The sequence below is a fragment of the Cottoperca gobio genome, chromosome 15, assembly GCF_900634415.1.
Source record: "Cottoperca gobio chromosome 15, fCotGob3.1, whole genome shotgun sequence".
Classification (NCBI taxonomy): Eukaryota; Metazoa; Chordata; class Actinopteri; order Perciformes; family Bovichtidae; genus Cottoperca; species Cottoperca gobio.
This window is the reverse complement of record NC_041369.1, coordinates 19028120-19051081: the sequence shown is the minus strand read 5'-3', so window position 1 is coordinate 19051081 and position 22962 is coordinate 19028120. Positions and strand designations below refer to the sequence as shown.

Sequence of the window (22962 nt, the reverse complement as noted above, 5' to 3'; positions counted from 1 at the left end):
TTTCATCTGCTCTTTCCCGTCAATCATAGCTTTTGTGGTCACGGCGCACAATCTAAGGACTGAAGTGAGACGGCCAGCCAGTCAACTCAGCATGTGTTTTTCTTTATACAACTCCAGATCAAAGTTCTCAGAGATAAGGCGACGTTCACTGTGTGTTTATGGTCCCTGAGAGACACCATTGCTCTCGCACTGCGGCTCTGCACAGGGAATGCGTGCAGAGAAACAAAGTCTGTAAGACGACTGAACGTGTGGATATGAACAGACTGATCTGAGACGGACTTGACTTACAGTTGTTGTTGTTGTTGTTGTTGTTGTTGTTGTTGGGAGTGGCAGACTAGCCGGAGACATGAACACATTTTATTCAATGCAGACGGTGGAGCCAGAGAACGGGACCAAAGTTAGGGAGTCCTTCAAGATTGTGTCGGAGGTGAAGAGGGACGTATGGAGGGATGGTGAAGAGGAGCGATCAGACCCCTCCTGTCTCAGTGTCAGCAACATCTCTTACACAGTCAGGTAAAAACTGCAGACAAGAGGACGACTGAGAGGCAAAAACACACTCTGAGAATCAGTTAAATGACATAATACACATTATGTTGTATTATTATGCAGGTGTGGGTCGAATTATCTCAGAAATAGCAGAACATTTTACCTTTGTCTATGTATTGTAAAATAAATCATACATGTACCTGGGCGTGTGTGTGTGTGTGTGTGTGTGTGTGTGTTCCAGTGAGCGTGTGGGTCCATGGTGGGACGTACCCTCCTACAGGAAGCGATGGACTCGTCAGATCCTCAATGATGTCTCCTTCCACATAGACAGCGGGCAGATCATGGGCATACTGGGCAATTCAGGTTCACACTTAACTCCAAAGAGCAAAGAGTTTAAACTTAACAAATAATTAAGTCATTTAAAAAATCTGATATGTTTAGGAACATACAGTGAGGTTTGACTTTTAAAGAAAATGTTTTGCTCAAGGATGTAAATAAAGTTAATTTGAAGACACTTTATTATTCAGGTTGAAGGTATTAAATGTGACAAGATATACCCTGTGTGTGTGTGTGTGTGTGTGTGTGTGTGAGTGTGTGTGTGTGTGTGTGTGTGTGTGTGTGTGTGTGTGTGTGTGTGTGTGTGTGTGTGTGTGTGTGTGTGTGTGTGTGTGTGTGTGTGTGTGTGTGTGTGTGTGTGTGTGTGTGTGTGTGTGTGTACTATGCCTTGTAAAGGCTCGGGAAAGACCACACTGTTGGATGCCATCTCAGGGAGGATTGGAAACTGTGGCACATTGTCGGGTGAGGTCTTCGTTAACGGCATGAACCTGAAGAGAGAAGAGTATCAGGACTGCTTCTCCTACGTGCTGCAGGTAAACACACACACACACACATGTTTGTAGATGTTTCAAACTGGCCCATTTCTTTGTTATAATGTGACGATATGTAGTTTGTGAAATGCCTCCAAACTGCAGCACATACCTGCTGAACTGCGAATAAAGACACTGAATGGTGGTTTAAAAGCAGTTAGCACAAAATCACATGCACATTTGACTTTGCCCTAGTTCTCATCACACACTGACATCAGGTTAAACTTTGCCCTAAAGCACGGGGCTTCCACAGGGAGATACTGCAGGGGGGGCCTCGTGCAATCACGCAATGTCACCCTAAACGTTATTGTAGGCCCAGTTTAATATGCAACTTATATACATATGTAGTAGGAGGTCCTTGCTCCCGCTCTCGTTCAGCTAAGGGGTCCTTGGCCTGAAAAAGGTTGAAGACCCCTGCCCTAAAGTATCACACGCGAGTGTCTGCATGCAGACAGTTTGTATGTATTGAAGTTGCCTGTGCTTAACCGCCACAAACTCAATGAACACGCGCCATTTTGCAAAAACTCCTGAAACGGTTGCCCTGGCCTCTGGATGAAATTAACTAAAGGCCCTCGCTGGCCTCCTCACACACTTAATCTCTCAATGAGAGGTGCTCAAGTGTATCCAAAGCCTGAATTAAAAACAGTCTTAAAACTGGCCTTGCTTCCTTTCAAATCATCTCCCTCTTCGAGCTGATAGCACCCCCCCTCTGCTCTCTAAGCCTCGTCATTAACTTCCCCTGCTAAGCTGTAGATGAGGAGGTGATATGAGCTCCTGATATTAAAGTCATTCAGATGAGAGACTAAGGAGAAGTGGGATTGGGAGGCGCCACGTGTTAATTGAGGCAGGCAGCAGGTTCAAGCAATAAATGTGTGTATGTGTGTGTGTGTGTGTGTGTGTGTGTGTGTGTGTGTCCGGGGCAGAGCTATGTTCCAGTTGGAATATATGAGCGTGCACATGTTAGTATGTGTCCTATATGGATGTACACTCAGTTTGCATAAATACATGGATGTTTACAGTCACACCGTTCAGTTTGAAGATATACTGCAGTTTGAATAGAGACGAACACAGGAGGAGGAAGACGAAGGTACATGCTTCTTGGTGAAGCTAATTACTTGCAGCAGTGTCTTAACGTTTCCTCAGTATAAACACGTGTTATTACTCATCTCTTTAGTAAGCAGAGCATGAGGAAGCAATTCCTCCATACGTATGAACGATCCACAAGATGTGTCTGCCTCACTGCATCTCTTACGTGTTCCTTGTTAGTTCATTCTTTCTTTCTTTTTACTCTCTCTCTTTCCTGTTTCTTTTCCAGAGTGATAACTTATTGAGTTATCTGACAGTAGAGGAGACTCTGACCTACACAGCTCAGCTGGCCCTGCGGAAACACTCGGCTGAAGCCATCAAGAAGAAGGTGACTTTAGAGAAGCTGCTCCGTCCACTCAATCACTTTTCTTTAGCTGAAACTTGGCATTTCTCCTGGCGATAGAGGAAATACAAAGAGGAGACAGAAGTTGTGTTATTTAGGATGTCAGCATGGTTTTCAGCAGCATAACTGCACATAACCTAAATCTAGTCTTTAATAAGACACTCTCTCAAGAGCATTGTGACACTCTGATGTATATTTGGTTTTCTGAGTTAGATATAAGAACTAACAAATGTTCTTACCTTCATTCAGAGAGCAGTAATAAGCAGAAATATATTCCTACTAACTAAGTACATTGTCTACAGTAGGCGTTTACAGTAACTCTCTTGTCACCTGACCCTTGACCTCTGGCTCCTGTGCAGGTGTCGGCGGTGATGGCCGAGCTGAGTCTGAGTCATGTGGCCCACAGTGTTATTGGAGGTCGTGTTTTCCCAGGGATCTCCGGGGGTGAGAGGAGGAGGGTGTCCATCGCCAGCCAGCTTCTTCAGGACCCGAGTGAGTAACTCTGCAGCTGGGAAATAAGAGTTTTATCTGAGCTGCAAATTTAAGGTGAATCGAGGTAAAAAGCCATTATTCTTAAAGCTTCACAGAACTCAAAAGAGGAGATGTGGAGAAGATAAACTGAAGCATTAGAATAGTTTCTTTTCTTCTAAAGCTTTGAGACACATGGGACGAGGATTATACAAAAGAGGCTGTGACACATTATCAGAAAGATATCCCTAATGTTCTTTCATATAACACTAGGGATGGCGTGTAGCACATTTTCATATCAGAAACCCATACTGCAACCTCAAGTGTCTGCCCTTACCAATCAGATACGCTCTTTTCCCCTCTCTTAAACAACTCATCTGTTCATAATAAATGAATACGGATGCACTTTGCTTTTTCACACACAGATTTTAGCAGCGTTTTTGATTGGTCAGCACCATTAAAACACAAAAATCATAATAAATATAATTCACTCACTGCAGCCTATACCTCAAAAACAGTTAAAAGATAGTTTCGGCTCAGATTAGGATCAGATTGTGCTTTTTTTTTACCCGATCCAGTGGCCGGTATCAAACCGATACCGGCCCTGAGGATCACTTTGCCGCTTCCCTATATAACACATGATTATTCATGCATATACTGTTGGAAGCAACAGGACTGTGCTTTCCTGAAACAGAAGAAAGTTCACCACAAGACATGTCTCTCCCCAAAGACTTTTAGAAGTCTAAAAAACAAAGGGATCTGAGTGAGAGAGGAATGAGGAAAGGACAGAGAAAGGGACAGAGGGAGAGATGGAGAAGAGTAATGAAAGACCGGGTTATCACACCACGAAGGGGATGAGCAGAGACCCACCTCTGTGTGCGTGTGTGTGTGTGTGTGTGCGTGTGTGTGTGCCGGTGCTCATCCCAGGTGTAGTTTATCAGGCCTGCAGTCCTCCAGGGAGGATGAAGGGTCTCAGTCCTCATTCAGGATTAGACTGGCCATGGACACACACACACTCACACACACACACACACACAGAGTCACACACAGAGTAATGAGGAGTTCCCATTCGCTGCCTCTCCAATCAACCAGGAAATGAATTAATCTCACAATTAAAGCATCTGCTAATTCCACTCTGCTTTCATAATGCAAAGAGGCAATCTTTTAATTGTCCTAATTAGAGTAATTAACAAAAAAGAAAGAAAAAAGAACCCACTTATCTTCACAAATTAAGTTGGCCCCGCTGAGAGTCCTGCATGTGCCACTTCATAAAAAGTACATTTAAAAGTTTCCAACTTAAAAGAAGACAAAAGTTCTTGTCCTGCGTGAGGGTGATGATGTCATTGGGATGATGCTATTGCAGAGGTGATCCTATTGGATGAGCCGACCACCGGCCTGGACAGCATGACCGCCAATCAGATCGTGGTGCTGCTGGCAGAGCTCGCCAGGAGGAACCGTATCGTCATAGTAACCATCCACCAACCACGCTCCGAGCTCTTCAGGGTGAGTTTAGAGATCAAGTGAAGAAAAGAAGAACGAGGGAAGATTAGACTGAAACTTTATTCAAACGATAGATTCAATGTACAGCTTTGTTTTGTATAACTCTCATTAAATATACACAAGTTCAAGTTTCATATTTGTAAATCATCTTATTATTGAACAGGTGTTCAGCAGGATAGCTATCATGAGTCGGGGGGAGCTGGTGTTCTGTGGGCAGCCAGAGGAGATGGTAGACTTCTTCAGCACGTGTGGATATGAGTGTCCAGAGTACTGCAACCCTTTCGATATCTATGGTACTGCTTGCTATGATCCTGTTCTGTAAATTATAGCCACACAGCTATAATACAATTGAGGTTATACCGTATCTAAAAGAATGTGTAGCATGAACATAACATTACAATCTCTTTGATGTTAAACAGTTGACTTCACCTCAGTGGACACACGCAGCAGTGAGAGGGAGGCAGCCACCTTCAGTCGCATGCATGAGATCACCTCAACCTATCAGAGGTCTGCCATCTACCAGGGCATGCTGGGAAAACTGGAGCACAGCCTGCAGCGGACAGACAAGCCAGCCATCCCCTTTAAGAGCAAAGAGTCACCAAGTGGTGCAGCCAAACTCGAAGTTCTGCTCAGGTCAGCGAGCCCCCTTGTGTGTGTAGATTTAATCTGTAAAGGCAATAACTGATTACTGCTGACCGATGACATGATTAGATTTAGATTACGGTGTACATTCATCCATCTTATTACCTTCTTGTACCAAAAGCAGCTCATTAATCGTTGCATCTTGTTGCAGGTTGGAGGTATTTCTTTCTTTCTTTCAACGGTTTCCTCTCTGTGCCTGATGGACTTATCTCTTACTGGTCCTGTGTGTGCTGCTGTATGAATATGTGCCTGACATGTGTCCCTTGATGTGTGTGTTTACATGTGTGCAGGCGGACGGCAAGAAACCTGTCCAGAGACAGGATGGGTGTTCTGATGCGTTTGTCGCAGAACCTGATCTACGGTCTCTTCGTGGCCTTCTTCGTGATGCATTTAGACATGGACGTCAACAAGGGTGCTGTGCAGGACCGCATTGGCATCATCTATCAGAGCATTGGTGCTTCGCCCTACACCGGCATGCTGAATGCTGTAGCTCTCTGTGAGTTCCAGCAACACAAAGAGATTTTACTTCAGGTTTTTTTTAGCAATTTGACTTTAAACTGACACATTTATCGTCGTGCACTGCTACATGTCAAGCAGCACTCATAAACCATAAACAATAAAAGAGGTATTAGACTTTAAATCCAACCTGCTGCAAGTCTTCTCGGGTTCTCAGATTTGCAATTAAATTACTTTGGAAATAATAAGTGGAATATCCAACGCGAAGGACAAAACACAGATCGAGTTATATCACCTAATAAATATTTACATGAGGTGGACACAATGGCATCAGGGAAATGTGAAGTGCGTGCGGTCTATCGCCTGATTAAAAGTCTTGTATTATCTTAAACAGCGTGTTTGAAACATCTTTATCTCAGCGGTGTACGCTTGCTTATCTCTCGTTCACTAGGCGAAAGGATGTTCTGCAGTATTTGCGTTCCCTTCAGCAGAATTGTGTTTTTTGTGGCTTTTGATGAAGTGGTGAGTTTTAATTATATTATTAGTGTTATAGATTAGTCATCATCACAAAGGGGGGGCTTAATATGTATAAACAAAACGTTTTTATTGGAATAGATTTCATTTCAGGAGTATTTTTCACAAAGCGAACACATAACCTTGTATTATTACACAGTTGGTAGACTACTTTAGTTTGCATTTGCAGTTTACCTACTGGAGGACAACGACCTTTAATCTATTTAGAGTGCAATGATCCCAAGTGCCTTTCTACCTACAGACCTACAGTACCTATATCTAGATCTATAGTATCTGTCTCTATGTTTTTATAGCTCTCTGAGTTCATGGTTAGTATTTAAAACAGCTGCTTTGACTTAAGATAACCTCAAATACAGACACACTGTACAGCTTACAGCAGGTCCTGTTAGGTAGTTTTCACTTTATTTATGTATGTTTATGTACTTTGTGTTGTTTGCAGAGCAGTATTTACCCTTTTTTATCTCATTTCCTAGTTAAATATGGTTAAATGCATCTTAAAATGTTTAGGAAATAGGTAATATAGATTTAATATAATATATCTTAACATTAATTTCACACACATTAAAAGAGGACAACAACCAGTGAAGCATATTGGCTATTTGGGGTGATTATCTCTTCACTGTCTTGCTCAGTTATCAGCTGCGTCTGAAATCTAAGCTTTAGGGCTCTGCCTGTCACAGATACGGAGGATAAGAGGTATGATAACACACTGCGCTGAGCAGAAGTTTGACTGGAGTTAAAAGGTAATTACCCATAAAAGCACTTAATAAGCACCCAAACAGCCAGAGGTAGTGATTGAGTGGGAGGTATATCATACTGACCTTGAATGTCGTAGATAAAGACTGATATGAACAGGTTCAATGAGTTGTCAGGATAACTCCTTTGCGACTCTGGAATATGGACCGATCCATCTGGAACATGGCAAGCGACCAGCCGAGATGTCAAGACGAGTCAGTGACCTTGGAAAAGGATTGTGGGATTGGTGGGGAGGGTTTTATTGATGGGATATCAACATGCATTATTCCTTTTACTGATGCATCTCTTGTGCAACACGATCACTCCTAGTGTCAGATTGTAATCCTGAATGGGAAAGAAGTAATACATATAAATAATTACTGAATTAATTGAAGAGCTTTCAGTATAATTTGTTTCATCCTCTGATCTCTCTCGCTGCTTTGCTCAACAGTCCCGGCGTTGCGAGCCATCAGTGATCAGGAGAGTCAGGATGGTCTGTACAGTAAATGGCAAATGTTCTTGGCCTACATCTTCCACATCCTGCCCTTCAGCATCCTGAGTGTTTTCATCTTCACCTCCTTCCTTTACTGGTAGGTAGTAAGTGTGTATGTGAGGGATACAACCCTGCACATTCAACTTCCCCCTTAAGGATTTAATGGATCTCATTTTCTATATGCACACCTTCTAACTCTTCTTTTGTCTCTTCGATGTGTCGTCCCTGTTCCTCTCAGGACGGTGGGGATGCACCCTGACACTTTGCGCTTCCTGTGTTATTCTGCTGTGGTCCTGGTGCCACATATTATAGGTGAGCTGATAAGATTAAGAGGAAGAAATATCATTTTTAGACAAGCTCCCAGCACATATGTACAGTCTTCTTCAAAGCAAAGGATTACATGGACATGGACTGCTTCATGTTTCATATCCTATAACTCTAAATGTGTTTTAGAAACATCAGTATATATATTAATAACAAGCCTAGATCCATGTAATGTCATGTTTCCACTGTGTATGGTAGATGTAAACATTAATATGTTTCTTCTCCTCAGGTGAGCTGCTGACTGTGGTGCTATTAGGCGTGGTCCAAAACCCTAACATGGTCAACTCTGGCGTTGCTCTGCTCAATATTGCAGGGATCATGGTGGGATCCGGCTTCCTAAGGTGAAATATCTTTTTATTTTAAGTAGTAAGTAAACTCATGCTTTGATAAGGCAACTTGTTCAGGTTTTCATTGTTCACTGCCAACTCTGGTAACACACCTTGCTCTCCGCTTCCTCTCACCAGGAGCACCCTGCAGATGCCGGTGGTCTTCCAGTGGCTCAGCTACCTGACCTTCCAGAAGTACAGCTGTGAGCTGCTCATAGTCACGGAGTTCCACGGGCTCAACTTCACATGCAGTAAGTTCTTCTTACCATGGGACCATCCTCTGTGTGCACCGACCCTGGGAATTAAACTATAACAACGTCACTCTTTACAAGATGTATTTACAGCTCGCACACAATAAGTGTCCCAGTAGAAGTAGAACTTTTACTAAATGTGTCAACACTATTGTTGTAAAGTGAAAGTACTTGGCCTTGCCTTGACATCCCTGCCTCAAGAGAAAACTTGGAATGTGTTTTGCCCCTGTAGGAAAATCTAATACTTGATCACATTTACAATTAAAGAAATGTAATTCAAGTGCAGTTTGTAATGAAATGAAACTCTGAGCTCAGTGTGAAGGGAACCTCTTCGGCTGTTTTGGAGAACTCGAGCTGAACCATTGTTAACTCTTTCTCTCTGTGTTGTTGCAGATAATTCCAAACCTTTGCTGCCGGGAGCCTGTATGCTCACTCAAGGCAGTCAGATCATCGACGAGGGCTACCCCGGCGCTCTGTCCCGATACACACTAGACTTTATTCTCCTCTACTCCTTCCTGCCTGCTCTCCTGCTGCTGGGCATGATCAGCTTCAAGATCAGAGACAAGCTTGTACGTCACTAAAGCCACAGACACACATTAGTGTTTAAAACAGGAAGATTAATTGAGTTTGGTTTTGAAGATCTGAAACACATTTAGAGAACAGATTTCCATTATGTTTGTCCAAGAGGATGAGGAATACTGAAGTACTGTGACTCCAGCTAACATGTGGCATCTGTGTTTGTTCAGAGTACAAAGAGCTTCTGCTTGACATTTGCTTAGAGAAATGGGTTGCAGCCATCGACATTAAGCCACCTGATTGGACGGTTAAATAACTGAGTCCTCGTTCTGAACGCAGCATAAATCAATCTGCTGCTCAAACAACGACCGAGAAGGACGGCACAGGTTCAGCCTCAGGTCCTGAACACTTTAAATAAGCACTTTTTGACTGGAACAAAAAGCACTGATGTCAAATTCATTCTTTTTATATAAAAGGTTTATCCTCAGGGGAACAACAACTACAGCTTTAACTATGAATCGGCACTTTGATTCAAAATTGAATAATGCTGTTTTGTATGATCGAGTGCCAGAACAATATCCACGTTCTTAGTACTTAAATATGTCACATATGTATTGCATGTGTTACCTTTTAAATATTGTGCTTGTAATGTATCATGAATAGGAAGTGATGCTTATTGTAATAATGTCAAATTGTTTATTTCTTAGAACACGTTTATCTTTAATATACAAGTAGTTTTGTTAGGTTTAAAAAAAGACACAATGACACAAAAGGAACAAAATAAAGTGTATAAAGTATTAACATTAATAAGAGTGTGTGAGCAGAAAGCTTATTATTATCTTTCATGTTTCCAGTTCCAGTCCTTTCCAGGACTTCGCTGCATCCCTCTTATACTGCTCCAACTCCTTCAAACAGACTGCAGACACAAAGAGAAGATTATCAAAACGTTACACTTTTCCTTGTAAAGGTGCAGTCAGTTGCACAAACATGCACTATAATGCAGAAATGCCTGCAAACTCATAACAGTAAACAAGGTTTTACTCCACAGAGATGTACCGTAGATGTAGATATAGGGCACAGATAACATTATGCTTCTAAAACTAGCAACATGTGATGCATTTAGACAAACACTGCATTATATGTAAACAGTTCACATTAATGCAGGCTTTAACATTTAGCTTCATCAGGTTCTTTTATTTTGATGCAATTGTCTTGGTCTACACTTTGGTAGATCTGCAGGCTAGCGCCATGTAATGAAGGGTTTAGATTCGAAAGAGATGTTGGAAACATGTTTCAGATTTGAGCACGGGTGGGGGCTCAGACATGCAAATGGGCCTTCAGAAACGTTCCCTCTGTACATGTACTCTGTTGGTATACACCTTTACCCTATTTCTCTTATTGGTTACACAGACCAATTACATTATGATGTAATTACAATGGCAGAGCAAGATGGCCAGCTGAGTCAGACAGCGATAACGGCATTGTAAAGGTTACTACAGTTCAAGTGCGAGAGTGGCACGGGGACAGAGAGACTACAGATCTCTGAGGATATATTGCAGCCTGTAAATGAGACCATGACAGAAACCCAGACGGTTACTCTGGAACATTGGCCTTGTTTAAGACACATGTGGAGCAGTTCAATCTGTTATCTTCCTCAATACTTGTTCCTCTTCACGATGAGGTCAAAGGTCAGAGTCACAAAGCACAGATAAATGAACACGAAGGACAGCGATTGATCAGCAATCTGCCAACTCACGAGTCACAGGACACTGATTGCAGAAGCACAGTCTGTCCAGAATAATAGGTGAATGATATGTTTTGCCGCATTGATCACAACTGTGCAGCTATAAAGTAATACAATGCCACCGATGTGATCGGTCAAGATGTGTTACCTGGTCTTTCTGTGCTCTCATGCCATCAATCTGAGGTTCACAGTACTGTGGGTCTTTGGTTGGATCCTTTAGTTCCCTCTGCTCGCTGGTGTTCTGCAAGAGAAAGTTAGTTAGACGTACAGAAATGCATTACAAGTGGACTGCTACAAAGGTCCTTGCTGTTGTAAACAAGCATGTTTATGAGGAGGAAGGCTGTGAACTTGATTGCCCAGTGTGAGGGTGTTGTTTTTCAGAGGATCGAACTACCTCTTGGGGGAAGACACGCTCGTAGACTTTCTTCCAGAGGTCCTTTGGGTTTTTTGCATGCAGAGAAGTAATGTCTACATCAGTAGAAGAAGGAGAACCTAAAGCAATAGGAGTATTATTATGAACATTATACGACGTCAACAAAGGTCAAAGCACAAGGTGGAGTATTCAGCAGAGCGATAGCATTTCAATTCCATTTAATAATTACTGCTGTTGGCCTCCGGGTGGTGCTGTGCTCACCGATTTGGCTGAAGGAGTCAGAGCCTGCTGGAATGATGAGAGGCTTGGTGGAGTCACAGCACATAGTTTTCCTGATCACAACATAAAAAAAAGACAAAAATACAGTAACAGATTACAATTTTGTGCATTTTTTAAACAAATGCGAAATACATTTTGTCCTCATCCCTCTGGTAAATAGAGTACATCACATATCTTGATGCATATTATATAATTCCTTAGACCTATTAAAGTATAAATGTGAAATTAAATAGGTCAATCTAAGTATCAGTGATAAAGTAATTGTGTTAAAAGTCCCAGTCTACTGCTAGTTGGTGTACAATGCTGTGTTGTCCTCCTCACCCTCTGTCCAGGCCGAAAGCCAGGTGGGAAAAGAAGCTCTTGGTTTTTGACATTAGGCTCTCCGTTTTGATGCTCGTGAACTGAGGAAAAGATTAGGCAGAGGAACAAGTGGAACCAAAACATTTAATAGAATGGATGGATTCAACAGTAAGAGAAAGCAAAAGCAGATTTCAGTTTGTTTCATTTAAAAGTTGTATTAAATGTAAATGTGTTGCATGTATAGTAAAAGCACACTTACAATAAGAGAGGCTGCGTAGTAGTGAGCAATAAAACGCAGTGTTTTACTAACCACCTTCCTCTTCTCAGAGTCAAATTCCTGCAACACAGACGGTAAAAAAAACTCCCTCAATAATTAAACAAATCATACCAGGACCCAAGAAGTAACACCTCGTGAAAATGTTACTATAACGCACCAAACCTTCTCTACCTTGAAAGTTGTACAAATAACAAGCATTTGAAACATCATAACCATATGATTCAGCGAACATGAGACCAACCCCACAGGTAATGTTAAGGTTGAAGGATGTGTTTTCACCTGGAAGATGTCATATTTGCTGCCGATGATGAGCAGAGGAACAGGAAAGGGACTGATCAGCTCTCTGTCCTGTTGACAAAGTCACAGTTAACTCAGGATAGATGTATCATCTTACGTCTGACCTGCACATGGTCTTTTCACGTTTTGATTTGTGACATGTAAGCGCCTGAGGCCTGAGCATCACTCAGCTGGTTCTAATATGCTACTGTTGCCCTGGACTGAGTGTAATGAGGTCTTACGGGATAGTCTTTAGGTAAGACGCGTGCTGCTAAGTGGACAGGCGTCTGGTGTTTGGCTCCAGGTTTGGCTTTCTGTGCTTTTTGTGCCTGGGAAGAGACTTTCTCGAACTGAGCTTGTGCTGCCTGCAGCAGCTTTTCCATGGTTCCCCACAGGGCGTTGGGTTTAGACAGGTCCAGAATGAGGATGACAGAGAGAGATCTGGCAAAAGACATTAAGGATTATTTGCTATGACAGGAAGGTGTTTCTATAGCACAGACACTGCTGTCCAAACCATACTGAATTTGTGCAGTGAAGTAGCGTGGGATCATAGAAGTTGTTATGTTTTGTAAAAAAGTCTGAACAGAAACCTAAAAAATACAAATACCTCAGGAATGTGTGTAAGTGACCTACCTGATGCTAACAGGTGTGATGGGGATCTGACCTAGCTCTGACAAAGAGACCCCTCCTCCCAGCTCCCATAGGTGCGCTATGTCTTTGGGCTGAAAGAGGAAACGACCAGACTATCAGTGCTATCGCAACCATCTCATTTAAAGATGCACTGTATGTGCAATCGTACATACATTCTACATTACTGAGCTAAACTGGAGTGATACAATACCAGCAGGTTAAAAATAGCTTATCATCTCACATTAACACACCAACTCTCAAAGTGAGCCTGGTGCATTGCATTGCATCATCAGTAGTTTGTCTTTATCCCATTTTTCCAAATTGTCTAAGAGGGCTTTCTTACTGTGTTGTGTCCTCGGGCCCGTCTGCCGAAAGTATACTCCAGCGCCAGAGTTGACTTGGAAGGTTCATCCCTGGTGGATACAAAAAAAAACAAATGCAAAAAGACCAATTTACCAGCTTTCGGTGCTTTCGACCTAATTTCAATTTCATTTTGTGTCATGTCATCGGCTCTATTCTTTGAAGAAGACTGTGAGATGAAGCTTTGAGAGCTCAAAGTGCACCTATGATCTTGGATTATAAATGATGTATCCTGTTCCTAAAGATTGAACTCTCATGTTCAAGGCATTATTGTTCATAATCGGCATGTGTTTTTGAGTACATACATAATATGAAGAGGGTTAAGAGCAGTTTTTATTTTATCATAAGGCTAGATTTAATCATTTTTCAGATGGGACTTGATTACCTGTCGAGGCATCTGAGGAGAATGGACGTTTTACCCTGGAAAAAAAGCAAAAGCTGAGGTTACTAGCTACAACTTAGCTAATAACAAGACAAGAGTGTTGTCATTACAAAGCAATACATGTACTGTCTGTGTGAACATACCCCAGCCTTGCTCCCCATCAGAAACACGGTCCTCTCGCTGACCGTCTCTCCTTCGTCCTCTCCACCTTCAGCCTCCCGACTGTGGACCTCCGCCGCAGCCTGCTCCCATAGCGAGTCTGAGCTGTCGAAAACAACACAAAAGCAACACGTTTTTTAAAAAAGAAACGTGTTAGTGTCTCTGTGATAATGTTCAAAATAAGAAAATGGGCATACCAACTCTTCCTCACCTTATTTTTGGCATCAAATTTGATATTTTCCAAACTTCCTAGCTAAACGGCGACAACCGAAGAAAACCGCTCCAAGCGTTGCCAGAGTAACGGCGCATTTTGATGATGTAATAATTGCTACTCCTTAGTGAGCAATGCATCATGGGAAATGTAGGACCTTCGTTGAGAAAGTCAAACTTGGGAACGACTACATCAGAACAAAGTTGTGTTCCATAGACCTTTATAACTCCAGTTAAAGAATTTAAAATATAATAGTTCACTTTTATAAACCTAATTTATAATATGTATGCGTATATTACATTACATCTTATAATAAGCATGTCATGTTTGTCTGTTAATACCAACTTTACACCAAACTGTAGATTCAGGGGGCACAATACATGTATAAACAGGACACCTCAGAATAGTTGTTAGACTGTAGCTCCCTTGAAAAGACAAATTGCTGATTCCAAACATTTGCAATTGAACATTCAGTCCGTTTATTTCTTTTTCCATCAGCAAACATACCATGACATTTAGACACACAATAGGTTAGCCTGGGGTAGCAAACGCCAACCTCCGCCCACTTGTATATGTGTCTGTGTCTGTGTATGTATATGTATGTATGTGTGTGTGTGTGTGTGTGTGTGGTCAAAAACTGTTTACCTCCGTCAAACACCACCGTCAACAAACATTGGTTCCTACTTATAGCAGGAGCGCTAATTGGTTCCTACAACTACAAAATAAAAGACTAGTCCCACACAGAGACGGACTACAAGCAGGGGACATGATAACTGGGAGACAGGATAACTGGGAGACAGGAGAACTGGGGGACAGGATAACTGGGGGACAGGATAACTGGGGGACAGGATAACTGAGAGACAGGATAACTGGGGGACAGGAGAACTGGGGGACATGATAACTGGGAGACAGGATAACTGGGGGACAGGATAACTGGGAGACAGGATAACTGGGGGACAGGATAACTGGGAGACAGGATAACTGGGGGACAGGAGAACTGGGGGACAGGAGAACTGGGGGACAGGAGAACTGGGGCCTCTCCGGGAACCATCACCTTACCGTGGTGGAGAGGTGTGTGTGTCCCTATGAACCTGAGAGCTGTGTTGTCTGGAGCCTGGTGCTCCTGGTAGGATCTCCCAAAGTAAATTGGTCTCAGGCGAGGGGCCAGACTAAGTATGGTTCAAAACGACTTCATGAAACACGGAAAGAGAAGGAGAGACGTGGAGGGTGAGAAGTTCAGCCATCCGTGAGAGACTCGCAGTAGAGCCACTGCTATTACTTATAACAACAAAAACAATAAAATACCTTAATAAATAATAATACAAATATATATAACTTCATGTCTCTGGTTTTCACTTAATTATGTTTTTAACACAAAATCAATCTTTTTAGTACACTTATATTGATGCATCCATATTGGTGTGTGTGTGTGTGTGTGTGTGTGAGTGTGTGTGTGTCAGAGCAGAGTGACAGGAATGAGGAGGAATAATCCAACATGCTGCACATTTAAAGATCATTATTTGATCAGAATTGATGTGTGATTATTAAAGCAAATGATTGATGACGATGACGCCGATGTGAGAGGGCTAATACCACATTTATTATTAGTTTTTTGATTGCTATTAGTTTCACTGAAAGAAAAATGCCAAATGCCCAGACTTCTGAACTGCATGCCACTTGAGTGTTGGGATCAGCACTGTCTTAAAAGAGATTCTAGTGATTCCCTCCTGTCATATCATCATGCATTGAGATTGAACAGTGTTGATGTTATTTTAAAGATGTCTATGTATTGTATTGCAGAGATATCTACTGAAATTAGCAGTCTAACTGTGTCTAGTCTTGTAATACCACTTGTTCCTCTAGAGGCGATAGTGAGACACTGTAGCACCAGTCTGCTACCACCATTACAAGTACATCATCTTCCTCTGTCTGAGCTTGACTCTAAACACAGATGGATGTTAGGCCATGGAGTGCAAATCTAAATTTGTATAAATAAATAAAATCTCAACATTTGCTCATTTGTCACTTTATCATTGATACATTACCCACTCAGTGGAGAATACAAAAAAAACAATATGTTAACATGATAATTGATTCTGCAAGACCCTGCCATGCATTTTCTGAGACCTTAAATGGGTATGTGTTGTGGTCTTTGCCCTGAGCGTTGACCACTGTCATGAATTTCGGGAACACTCTTCTTTAATCAATTTTAGTAGCAGTGAAGTAACATTTTCCATCCAATTCAGTTGAAGTCATAAGCTGCTGAAGTGTAGGCAGAACACAATTACATTTAACAAAATACTGGACATGAGAGTATGGCATCCAGTTTATAGCACATATTTCTTAGCGCACAACAGCAGAGATCTCCAGTGAATCAAAACAAGACAATAATCTTTAAAATGTTCTTTGTTCAGGAGATTCTGAACAACTTGAAATGTTGTTTTGCAGACGGATGGTACGCGATCTCTTTTTTTTATGAAGATTTAATCCGATGGACTATCTTGACTTTTTCCTGGGTTCGTCAGAATAGGGAACATTTTCTAGTAGAAGGCTCTCTCTGGGTCGAAGCACTGTGAGAGAGAACGAGAGAAAGTAAACATAGTCAGCACATAAGATTAGGAAATATCATTCAAATGTGATGAATCAGAGAGAAGATTTATGTTGTATATTCTTTGCATACACATGTTACTTTCTAGCTTGGTACCATATTTTTTTTTTTTAGAAAAAGACAGAAGAGGAGAAACATAACAACATACAGAGTTTATTTTCTCCAACATGTTCCATTTGTAACACGCCCTCTCGAAGAACAGCTTCCACATCTGAGCCCATTTTCATCATCTGTAAAAACAGAAGGGTAATAAGCGTCGACAGATTATGAGACATTGGATCCCTGGGCAGTGTGCACAACATGTAAAATGCCCCGCTTTGTATTTAGCAGCATCCCTTTTGTTTTGGATCTTTTGCAGGTTAGAAATAGAGCTATTCTGCGATGGCCAGCTTTAAATAATTGTGTTTATTTTAACAAATGCTTACTGTAGCCCTTACTGTGTAGCTTAAGTGTAGCTGTGAGTTATTTTGGACTTTGTATGTGCAGATACTTAATATAAAAATAACTTAAATTAGGAGCAAAATGTTATTTAAATGCATAAACTATAAAGTACTTTATGTCAATATAAACAAACCATGTCACTGTACCTTCTTAATGTTTTCTTCTGACGTCTCATTTTTGTTTTTCTGGTACTCCTCGTTGATCTGTAATCTTGCAGCTTTGTGGAAAGTAAAGTAGTTATGCATTTAATACAGTAAGTGATCTACTGTTGGGAAGGGTTAGGGTTAGATGCTCTTCTGCAACACAACTCACCTGTCAGTGCTCTGTCATCCTCTTTGAATACAGCCATCCTTGTTCTGTGCAGCGCTTTGAACGTGCTTAGGATCTGCATTTAAACAAACACGCAGCTGTTAGTAACATCAGGACCTTGACAGTCACAACATTGGCTGCCACAGCACACCACAACAATCACGTGTCATTTTAGCGATCGACTTACGAAAACACCCAAACATGTTATTAAAATCAAAACCAACTAAACAAACTTAAAGGAAGCCTTGTCATAATTATGTTATTTATACAAACGCATGATCAAATCCCGACCTCACCTTCAAACGAGTGCCCATCTTGACTTCTTCTTCTTTTACTTACTTCCGGTTCGAAGGAATACCCAGGACCAATCGGTGCAGACTTTCACAATGACGCGTTTTTGTAGTTTCACGGAGCCAAGAGCGGCGCTGAAGGCTCCGTGAAACTACAAGGCGACTCATCTCATCGGCACCAACATGTCTGATGAAATGGCAAAAGCTCAGGTTGCCCAGCCGGGCGGAGACACGATATTTGGAAAAATCATACGCAAAGAGATCCCCGCCACGCTTCTGTATGAAGATGACCAGGTACGCGTGCACTCACACACACACTTCATAAATCACTCCGCGCCTCGCAGGGGACGTGAAGCTAACGTTAGCTCAGCGCTAGCTTTGCACACACTGCTAACGTTACTTTACTGTAATGTGAATATTTAGACACGTGTGTTTTGTGATGCAACACAGTTTAGTCAGACTACAGAAAGTGTGCTTTAAAACAGTAACACGATTTACTTTTGGTTTCTTTAAGCCATTACTAATGTTGTGTTGCTGGCACAGTTGGCTTTCCACCAAGGTATGAAAAGTCCACTTGTGTGCTTGCTGCTGCAGCAGATCCTTTTAATAGTCAGCCCCCACAGACTGTGATTATGCATTTGTTATTATTGCGGTGGTTTGGGTAATGAAATCAGCATTTGTTCATTTTGACACAAAAGAAACCCTCACAATGTGAAGATGTGTGTGTATCATATTACAGATGAGTCACAGCCCAAAGCACCAGTACTGCCTGTCAAACAGGCTTCACTGCTTTGTGTTGTGTTTATGCATTTAAATCTTTTATTAGTCCCATAACTGGGAAATGTACCTTGTTACAGCAACAGAACAAGACAGTACAGTGGTCAGTACACAATAATTAAATATAATATAATAGAGTTTTCCTAATTACTAATGTAATAAGCGAATTAGCGACATCTTTGCTAAAGTGGAAGTACAATACAAATTGAGGGAGCTTTTATTGCATTATATTATATAGATGTTTCTTAATTTGTTTTGTTTGTATTTCAGTGTGTGGCCTTCCCTGATATCTCACCTCAAGCTCCCACTCACATCCTTGTCGTCCCAAAAAAGCCAATTGTTCAACTGTCACAAGCGGAGGATAGTGATGCTGCAGTAAGTGATGATCGTATAATGGACTGTAACACGAAGGGTTCCTACGGGGGCTGGAAATCCTTAAAAAAACTGGAATTTAATTTGGTATTTTCAAGGTTTTTAAGGTTCTTGAATTTTGAATTAAGTGCTTGAAACTGCCTGAATTGTAGGTTTTATTAAAACATGAAACTCTCTTTTTAATTTGTCACCTTTCTGTAGAATGCTGTCAAAATAATATCTAATTTAATTTGATGAAAACGTGCAATAATCAGTGTATACTATATGTTCTGTGTATACATGTGTAACTTACTACACTGTAGGGGGCTGGAAAAGCTTGAAAATGCACCTTGAAATGCCTGAACATGACTTTCAGATTCACTTTCAGTTATTTGTCCAACAGCAGTGACCACTAGATGGAACCCTTTACACGACTAGACGCTTGTCTTTAGTTACTGTGAACACTGTGTTGTAATCCACTCTGCTTATGCTCACACACACACACACACACACACACACACACACACACACTCATTCATTGGTTCTCTCTCTGTCCTTTAGTTGTTGGGCCACTTGATGATTGTTGCAAAGAAGTGTGCTCAAGAGGCGGGCCTGTCTAAAGGCTACAGGATTGTCGTCAATGATGGGCCAGAGGGAGGCCAGTCGGTCTACCATCTCCACGTTCACGTCCTGGGCGGACGCATGTTGGCGTGGCCCCCCGGCTAACCTCAGGTCGCCCCGCACACAGACCATCCTGCCATCAGTATTCACGTCTGTTGTCAAACAACCAGTACTGTTCACTTTCGACTAAACCATGGGAAGTATAAAACCTGGAAATTGATCAATGATAATAAAAAGCACTTCACAACAACAGAGTCCTGTCTTTTATCTACAATTCTCGCATAATGTGTCCCGTTACCAAGGTGTCATGTAGGCACTCGTCTTAGTTAAATAGAGTCCGATCCTTTTGTACCGAGCTCAGCATTGAGCTGACGCTGTAGTTTGCATATTGGTGCTTATATTTGTAATACCACATCAATGGTCTGCATTTTCTCTGTTTAGGATTTAAACACTTAATCATGCAGTTCCGACACCACAAAGGGAATAATGGTCTACTGTTATTCTGTAAGAATTATGCAAATTCAATCTGAATTAATTTCCCTTTTTCTTTTATTAAAAATCCCATGCCGAGAGTTGTTATGCGAAAATATGAAGTCTGTCAAGTTTTAATACCCAGTCAAATGAAAATAGAGAAACAAGTGAATGTCTCTGTTTTATTAACAGTAAGAAACAATGCAGATAGTGGAACAAATATAAAATACATGACACATCCACAAAATATTCAACAAAAAATAAATAAAATTGGTGTTTTTTTCTTTACAAAAATGACAAAGAACACTGATCAGATGACACATGTAGAATTTAAAAAATAAACATGTACCTAGCATTCACAGTCCCCTCATTTCATTTATTTTGATTAAATGGGGGGGGGGGGGAGGGAAAAATAACACGGTTAGAGGCAAGGTAGTCACTTCTGATATCAAAGTGATATCATTCTGTCAAACCATTTGACATTTGATGCAGCCTTTCGCTGCTTCTTCACTACTTCTGAATGAGAAACGCCACAATCTGATGTGCAAAATAAGAGAAATCTTTTAGATAACTACGTCTTTTTCTTTTCTTTTAATCGATGCCTTTCTATAGTTAAAATGGGCACTTTGAGGCATTGAAAAAACATTGTACAGTATAGTAGAGAGAAGGAAATGAACATGTATTCTGGTACCTAAATTCACTATTGCAAGAGTATCTAAGTACTAATACGCTGCCTTTAAGTCATCTTACTCTAGAACACAGACTATACGCTGAGGAGAGATTCAGAAAATGGTTAGTCCCCATGAAGTAAATAGAAAAGCAGCAAAGTCAATGAGAAAGAGGTTAACCATACTGTCTGCAGTACTGCAGTATCAGTCCCCGGGGAATAGAAGAATGCACCTATATACATCGATATGAAGCCGAATTACAAGCAACATTCATAAAACAGAGAGGGAGGTGTGTTTATTTCTACTCACTGACGTTCCTCAAAGACACATTTTGAACCACAAAAGGCCTCCACGTTAATTAAAAACCAATTCCAGCAGCTTTTCAATATTCAGGTTTTGCGTGTACTTAAAGTGACAAAGAAAAGAGTTTGTTTTTGCGAGGCAATTTAAAAGCATTAAAAAAAATGAAAAGGTCTAAAATATATACAATACCAGTATCTAAATATTATAAAATACTTAGTTTTAACCATTACTTTTGCTCATCATTGCTCGTTTAAAAACACGTCACATCACCCGTGACTGGAAAAAAAGCCAATTGGAAATCATAGGACGCTCGAGTGGATGTCGCAGAACGCCAAGGGCTCCGATTCTCACAGGCCAAAACAGATCGGGCAGTAATGATTAAACTAGTGTTTCATTTTTGTAATAAATAACCTATTTGAATGAAAAATGAGAGAGAAAGGGGTGAACTGAGACATATGAGATGAACTGCCATATTTTAAATACAGATTCTCAGGCTTTTGCACAACAGATGAATTTCAAGATGGCTCAACGGTTTGAAAATGACACTATCAACAAACTTGTTAACTTTGGTAAGTGATTATTTAGTCTGAAAATGATCATTGGTTTCCCAAAGGCTCTTACTATTATTGTGTAAAACTCCCATTCAGTATTAGTAAGATCAACACAGACGCTTACTTACAGGAAGATCGCGCTCAGCTGTCCTGTACATGCTACTGGAGTGACACACTACTGGGGAGAGAAAGGACAGAAGGGAAAGAGTAAAACATAGTGGGGGAAGGAGAAATAGGTGAGCACAGAGATGGAGGGGGGGGGGGGGGGGCATAGAGACGCATCAATGGACGGTTATTAGAGTTATGAAATATCGAAAACATTTGCAATTCTGCTTGATTTGTGAAGTTTCAGGTGTAAACCATGTCTGTGTGACCGTGTTGTTTGTCAGGTGGTAACTTAAGGCTGCTGAAATATTCTATGTACTGAACAAGAGCTAATAAATGGCTGAAGTGTGCTGTATTTCATCATAGTGTAAATAGAACATGTGATTTTATTTTACAATGCATTCTGTTTGTCTGAAAGTACTGTATTAAAGTCTTAAAAGTGGTTCTGTATATTATTTGAGGGGACGGGCTGCTACTATTGAGGATGTGTTTTAAGGCATGTCCTTAGTGTAGGTAGGGTCCAGACACATGGAGAAGGCAAGAGGAGGAGTGTGTGGAGACTGTCCAACCACAGAGATCTGTCCACTGAGACGCCAGGTAGCCTTCAGTCCACCGGGACGTCAGGTTGGCCAGTAAGCATGAACAGCTCGTAATATTACTTCATCCAAATCATTCGTGGGTGAACCTCCGTTCGAGGGTGTATCCATCATGCATCAGTTGGCGTTTAGCTCAGTTGAAGCACTTCATTTCCGGGCTGGTCTGGTAAAACTTTAACTAAAATGTGTTTTTATTATACCCATAATCCTAGACTGCTGTAGTCAGCTGACTGCCACCATCTGCACTCCAATCCAGACTTCTGTATATTCACATGACATTAATTTCAGGGAATCTTTCTGTTTATTTCTGTGCGATGGCCTCCTCTCCGCTCGGGCGCATGCGGTTGAAGGTCCGTCCTCCGACTCCTGTTAACCCGAGACTCTTGCCGGGGTCTCGTGCAGTCTCCTCTGTGCTGGATGCTTGAACCTTGGCGCAGGCTGCTGATCCTCCAGGCCCAGGAAAGATCTCTGGCAGTGACTCTTTGGCTGGGAGCGCAGACCCAGGGCTGGTGGCAGAGGGGGAAGTTGTTTTGGCGGTTTGGGGCTTGCTAGGGGTGGTGGGGCTGGGCAGGCCGAGGCTGACCAGGGCATCCAGAGTCCCGTCCGGGTCAACCATCACATTGATCACTGGGACAGAAACAGGGAGAGAATCAATACGTGGACGGCTTTGTCTAAAAGTCAATGTCAAGCAAGTATAAGAAGTGTGTGGCGGTGTCTATATGTAAGAGGCCTTTGCTCCCATGTGGGAATGCTCGACTCTTGCTAAGTAATAGCGTAAGATGTTGTTTTACTTTGATTCTTGCTCATGAATATTTAACATGATAGGGAGATACTTCAGATTTGAAGCTAAGTGT

The 22962-nt window shown here is 41.5% G+C and overlaps 5 protein-coding genes across 6 annotated transcripts in view; 2 read left to right on the top strand and 3 right to left on the bottom strand.

Moving 5' to 3' along the window:
- The first annotated feature begins 346 nt into the window (after positions 1-346).
- abcg5 (ATP-binding cassette, sub-family G (WHITE), member 5) lies at positions 347-9091 on the top strand. The gene is made up of 14 exons (XM_029450299.1): positions 347-513; positions 728-849; positions 1219-1355; positions 2668-2766; positions 3141-3273; positions 4613-4752; positions 4913-5042; positions 5169-5382; positions 5682-5887; positions 7568-7706; positions 7848-7921; positions 8163-8274; positions 8398-8510; positions 8904-9091. The coding sequence occupies exons 1-14, from the start codon at positions 347-349 to the stop codon at positions 9089-9091; spliced, it is 1974 nt and encodes a 657-aa protein (XP_029306159.1).
- Positions 9092-9708: 617 nt separating this feature from the next.
- Positions 9709-14109, bottom strand: dync2li1 (dynein, cytoplasmic 2, light intermediate chain 1). The gene is made up of 13 exons (XM_029450104.1): positions 14018-14109; positions 13791-13911; positions 13651-13685; positions 13249-13318; positions 12909-12997; positions 12518-12716; positions 12279-12347; positions 11982-12059; positions 11744-11823; positions 11405-11475; positions 11165-11262; positions 10919-11011; positions 9709-9931 (listed from the first exon to the last, which is right to left on the bottom strand). The coding sequence occupies exons 1-13, from the start codon at positions 14029-14031 to the stop codon at positions 9869-9871; spliced, it is 1080 nt and encodes a 359-aa protein (XP_029305964.1). The 5' UTR covers positions 14032-14109; the 3' UTR covers positions 9709-9868.
- Positions 14110-15595: 1486 nt separating this feature from the next.
- Positions 15596-17755, bottom strand: lyrm7 (LYR motif containing 7). 2 transcript variants are annotated; one of them, XM_029450577.1, is made up of 5 exons: positions 17672-17755; positions 17379-17451; positions 17213-17283; positions 16774-16855; positions 15596-16587 (listed from the first exon to the last, which is right to left on the bottom strand). In XM_029450577.1, exons 1-5 carry the CDS (start codon positions 17687-17689, stop codon positions 16514-16516), a joined length of 318 nt encoding a protein of 105 aa, XP_029306437.1. In that variant the 5' UTR covers positions 17690-17755; the 3' UTR covers positions 15596-16513. The 2 variants fall into 2 exon arrangements, with proteins under 2 accessions (XP_029306437.1, XP_029306438.1); XM_029450578.1 differs by lacking the exon at positions 17672-17755 and adding an exon at positions 17563-17667.
- A 15-nt stretch (positions 17756-17770) lies between these two features.
- hint1 (histidine triad nucleotide binding protein 1) lies at positions 17771-19664 on the top strand. The gene is made up of 3 exons (XM_029450576.1): positions 17771-17959; positions 18713-18817; positions 19355-19664. Exons 1-3 carry the CDS (start codon positions 17849-17851, stop codon positions 19517-19519), a joined length of 381 nt encoding a protein of 126 aa, XP_029306436.1. The 5' UTR covers positions 17771-17848; the 3' UTR covers positions 19520-19664.
- Positions 19665-20049: 385 nt separating this feature from the next.
- The window catches only part of cep170aa (centrosomal protein 170Aa), a 38258-nt gene continuing 35345 nt past the window's right edge, over positions 20050-22962 (bottom strand). Inside the window, 1 exon segment of the mRNA XM_029449510.1 lies at positions 20050-22735. Within this exon segment, the coding sequence (XP_029305370.1) occupies positions 22410-22735 (326 nt within the window). The 3' untranslated portion in view covers positions 20050-22409.

Bases quoted from the DNA above. Each gene is read 5' to 3' on its own strand.
- lyrm7 (XM_029450577.1), bottom strand. The intron at 16,856-17,212 runs GTACAGTGACAT...CTGTTTTTACAG, and splicing joins CAGAAGAAAACATTAAGAAG to ATGATGAAAATGGGCTCAGA. The intron at 16,588-16,773 runs GTATGTTGTTAT...TCTCTCTCACAG, and splicing joins TGTTGGAGAAAATAAACTCT to TGCTTCGACCCAGAGAGAGC.
- abcg5 (XM_029450299.1), top strand. From the start codon at position 347: ATGAACACATTTTATTCAATGCAGACGGTGGAGCCAGAGAACGGGACC. The intron at 3,274-4,612 runs GTGAGTAACTCT...ATGCTATTGCAG, and splicing joins CCAGCTTCTTCAGGACCCGA to AGGTGATCCTATTGGATGAG. The intron at 7,922-8,162 runs GTGAGCTGATAA...TCTTCTCCTCAG, and splicing joins CCTGGTGCCACATATTATAG to GTGAGCTGCTGACTGTGGTG.
- dync2li1 (XM_029450104.1), bottom strand. The intron at 13,686-13,790 runs GTATGTTCACAC...CTTTTTTTCCAG, and splicing joins TGATGGGGAGCAAGGCTGGG to GGTAAAACGTCCATTCTCCT. The intron at 11,012-11,164 runs GTAGTTCGATCC...TTTCTCTTGCAG, and splicing joins AGCGTGTCTTCCCCCAAGAG to AACACCAGCGAGCAGAGGGA.
- hint1 (XM_029450576.1), top strand. From the start codon at position 17,849: ATGTCTGATGAAATGGCAAAAGCTCAGGTTGCCCAGCCGGGCGGAGAC. The intron at 17,960-18,712 runs GTACGCGTGCAC...TTTGTATTTCAG, and splicing joins TTCTGTATGAAGATGACCAG to TGTGTGGCCTTCCCTGATAT. The intron at 18,818-19,354 runs GTAAGTGATGAT...TCTGTCCTTTAG, and splicing joins CGGAGGATAGTGATGCTGCA to TTGTTGGGCCACTTGATGAT.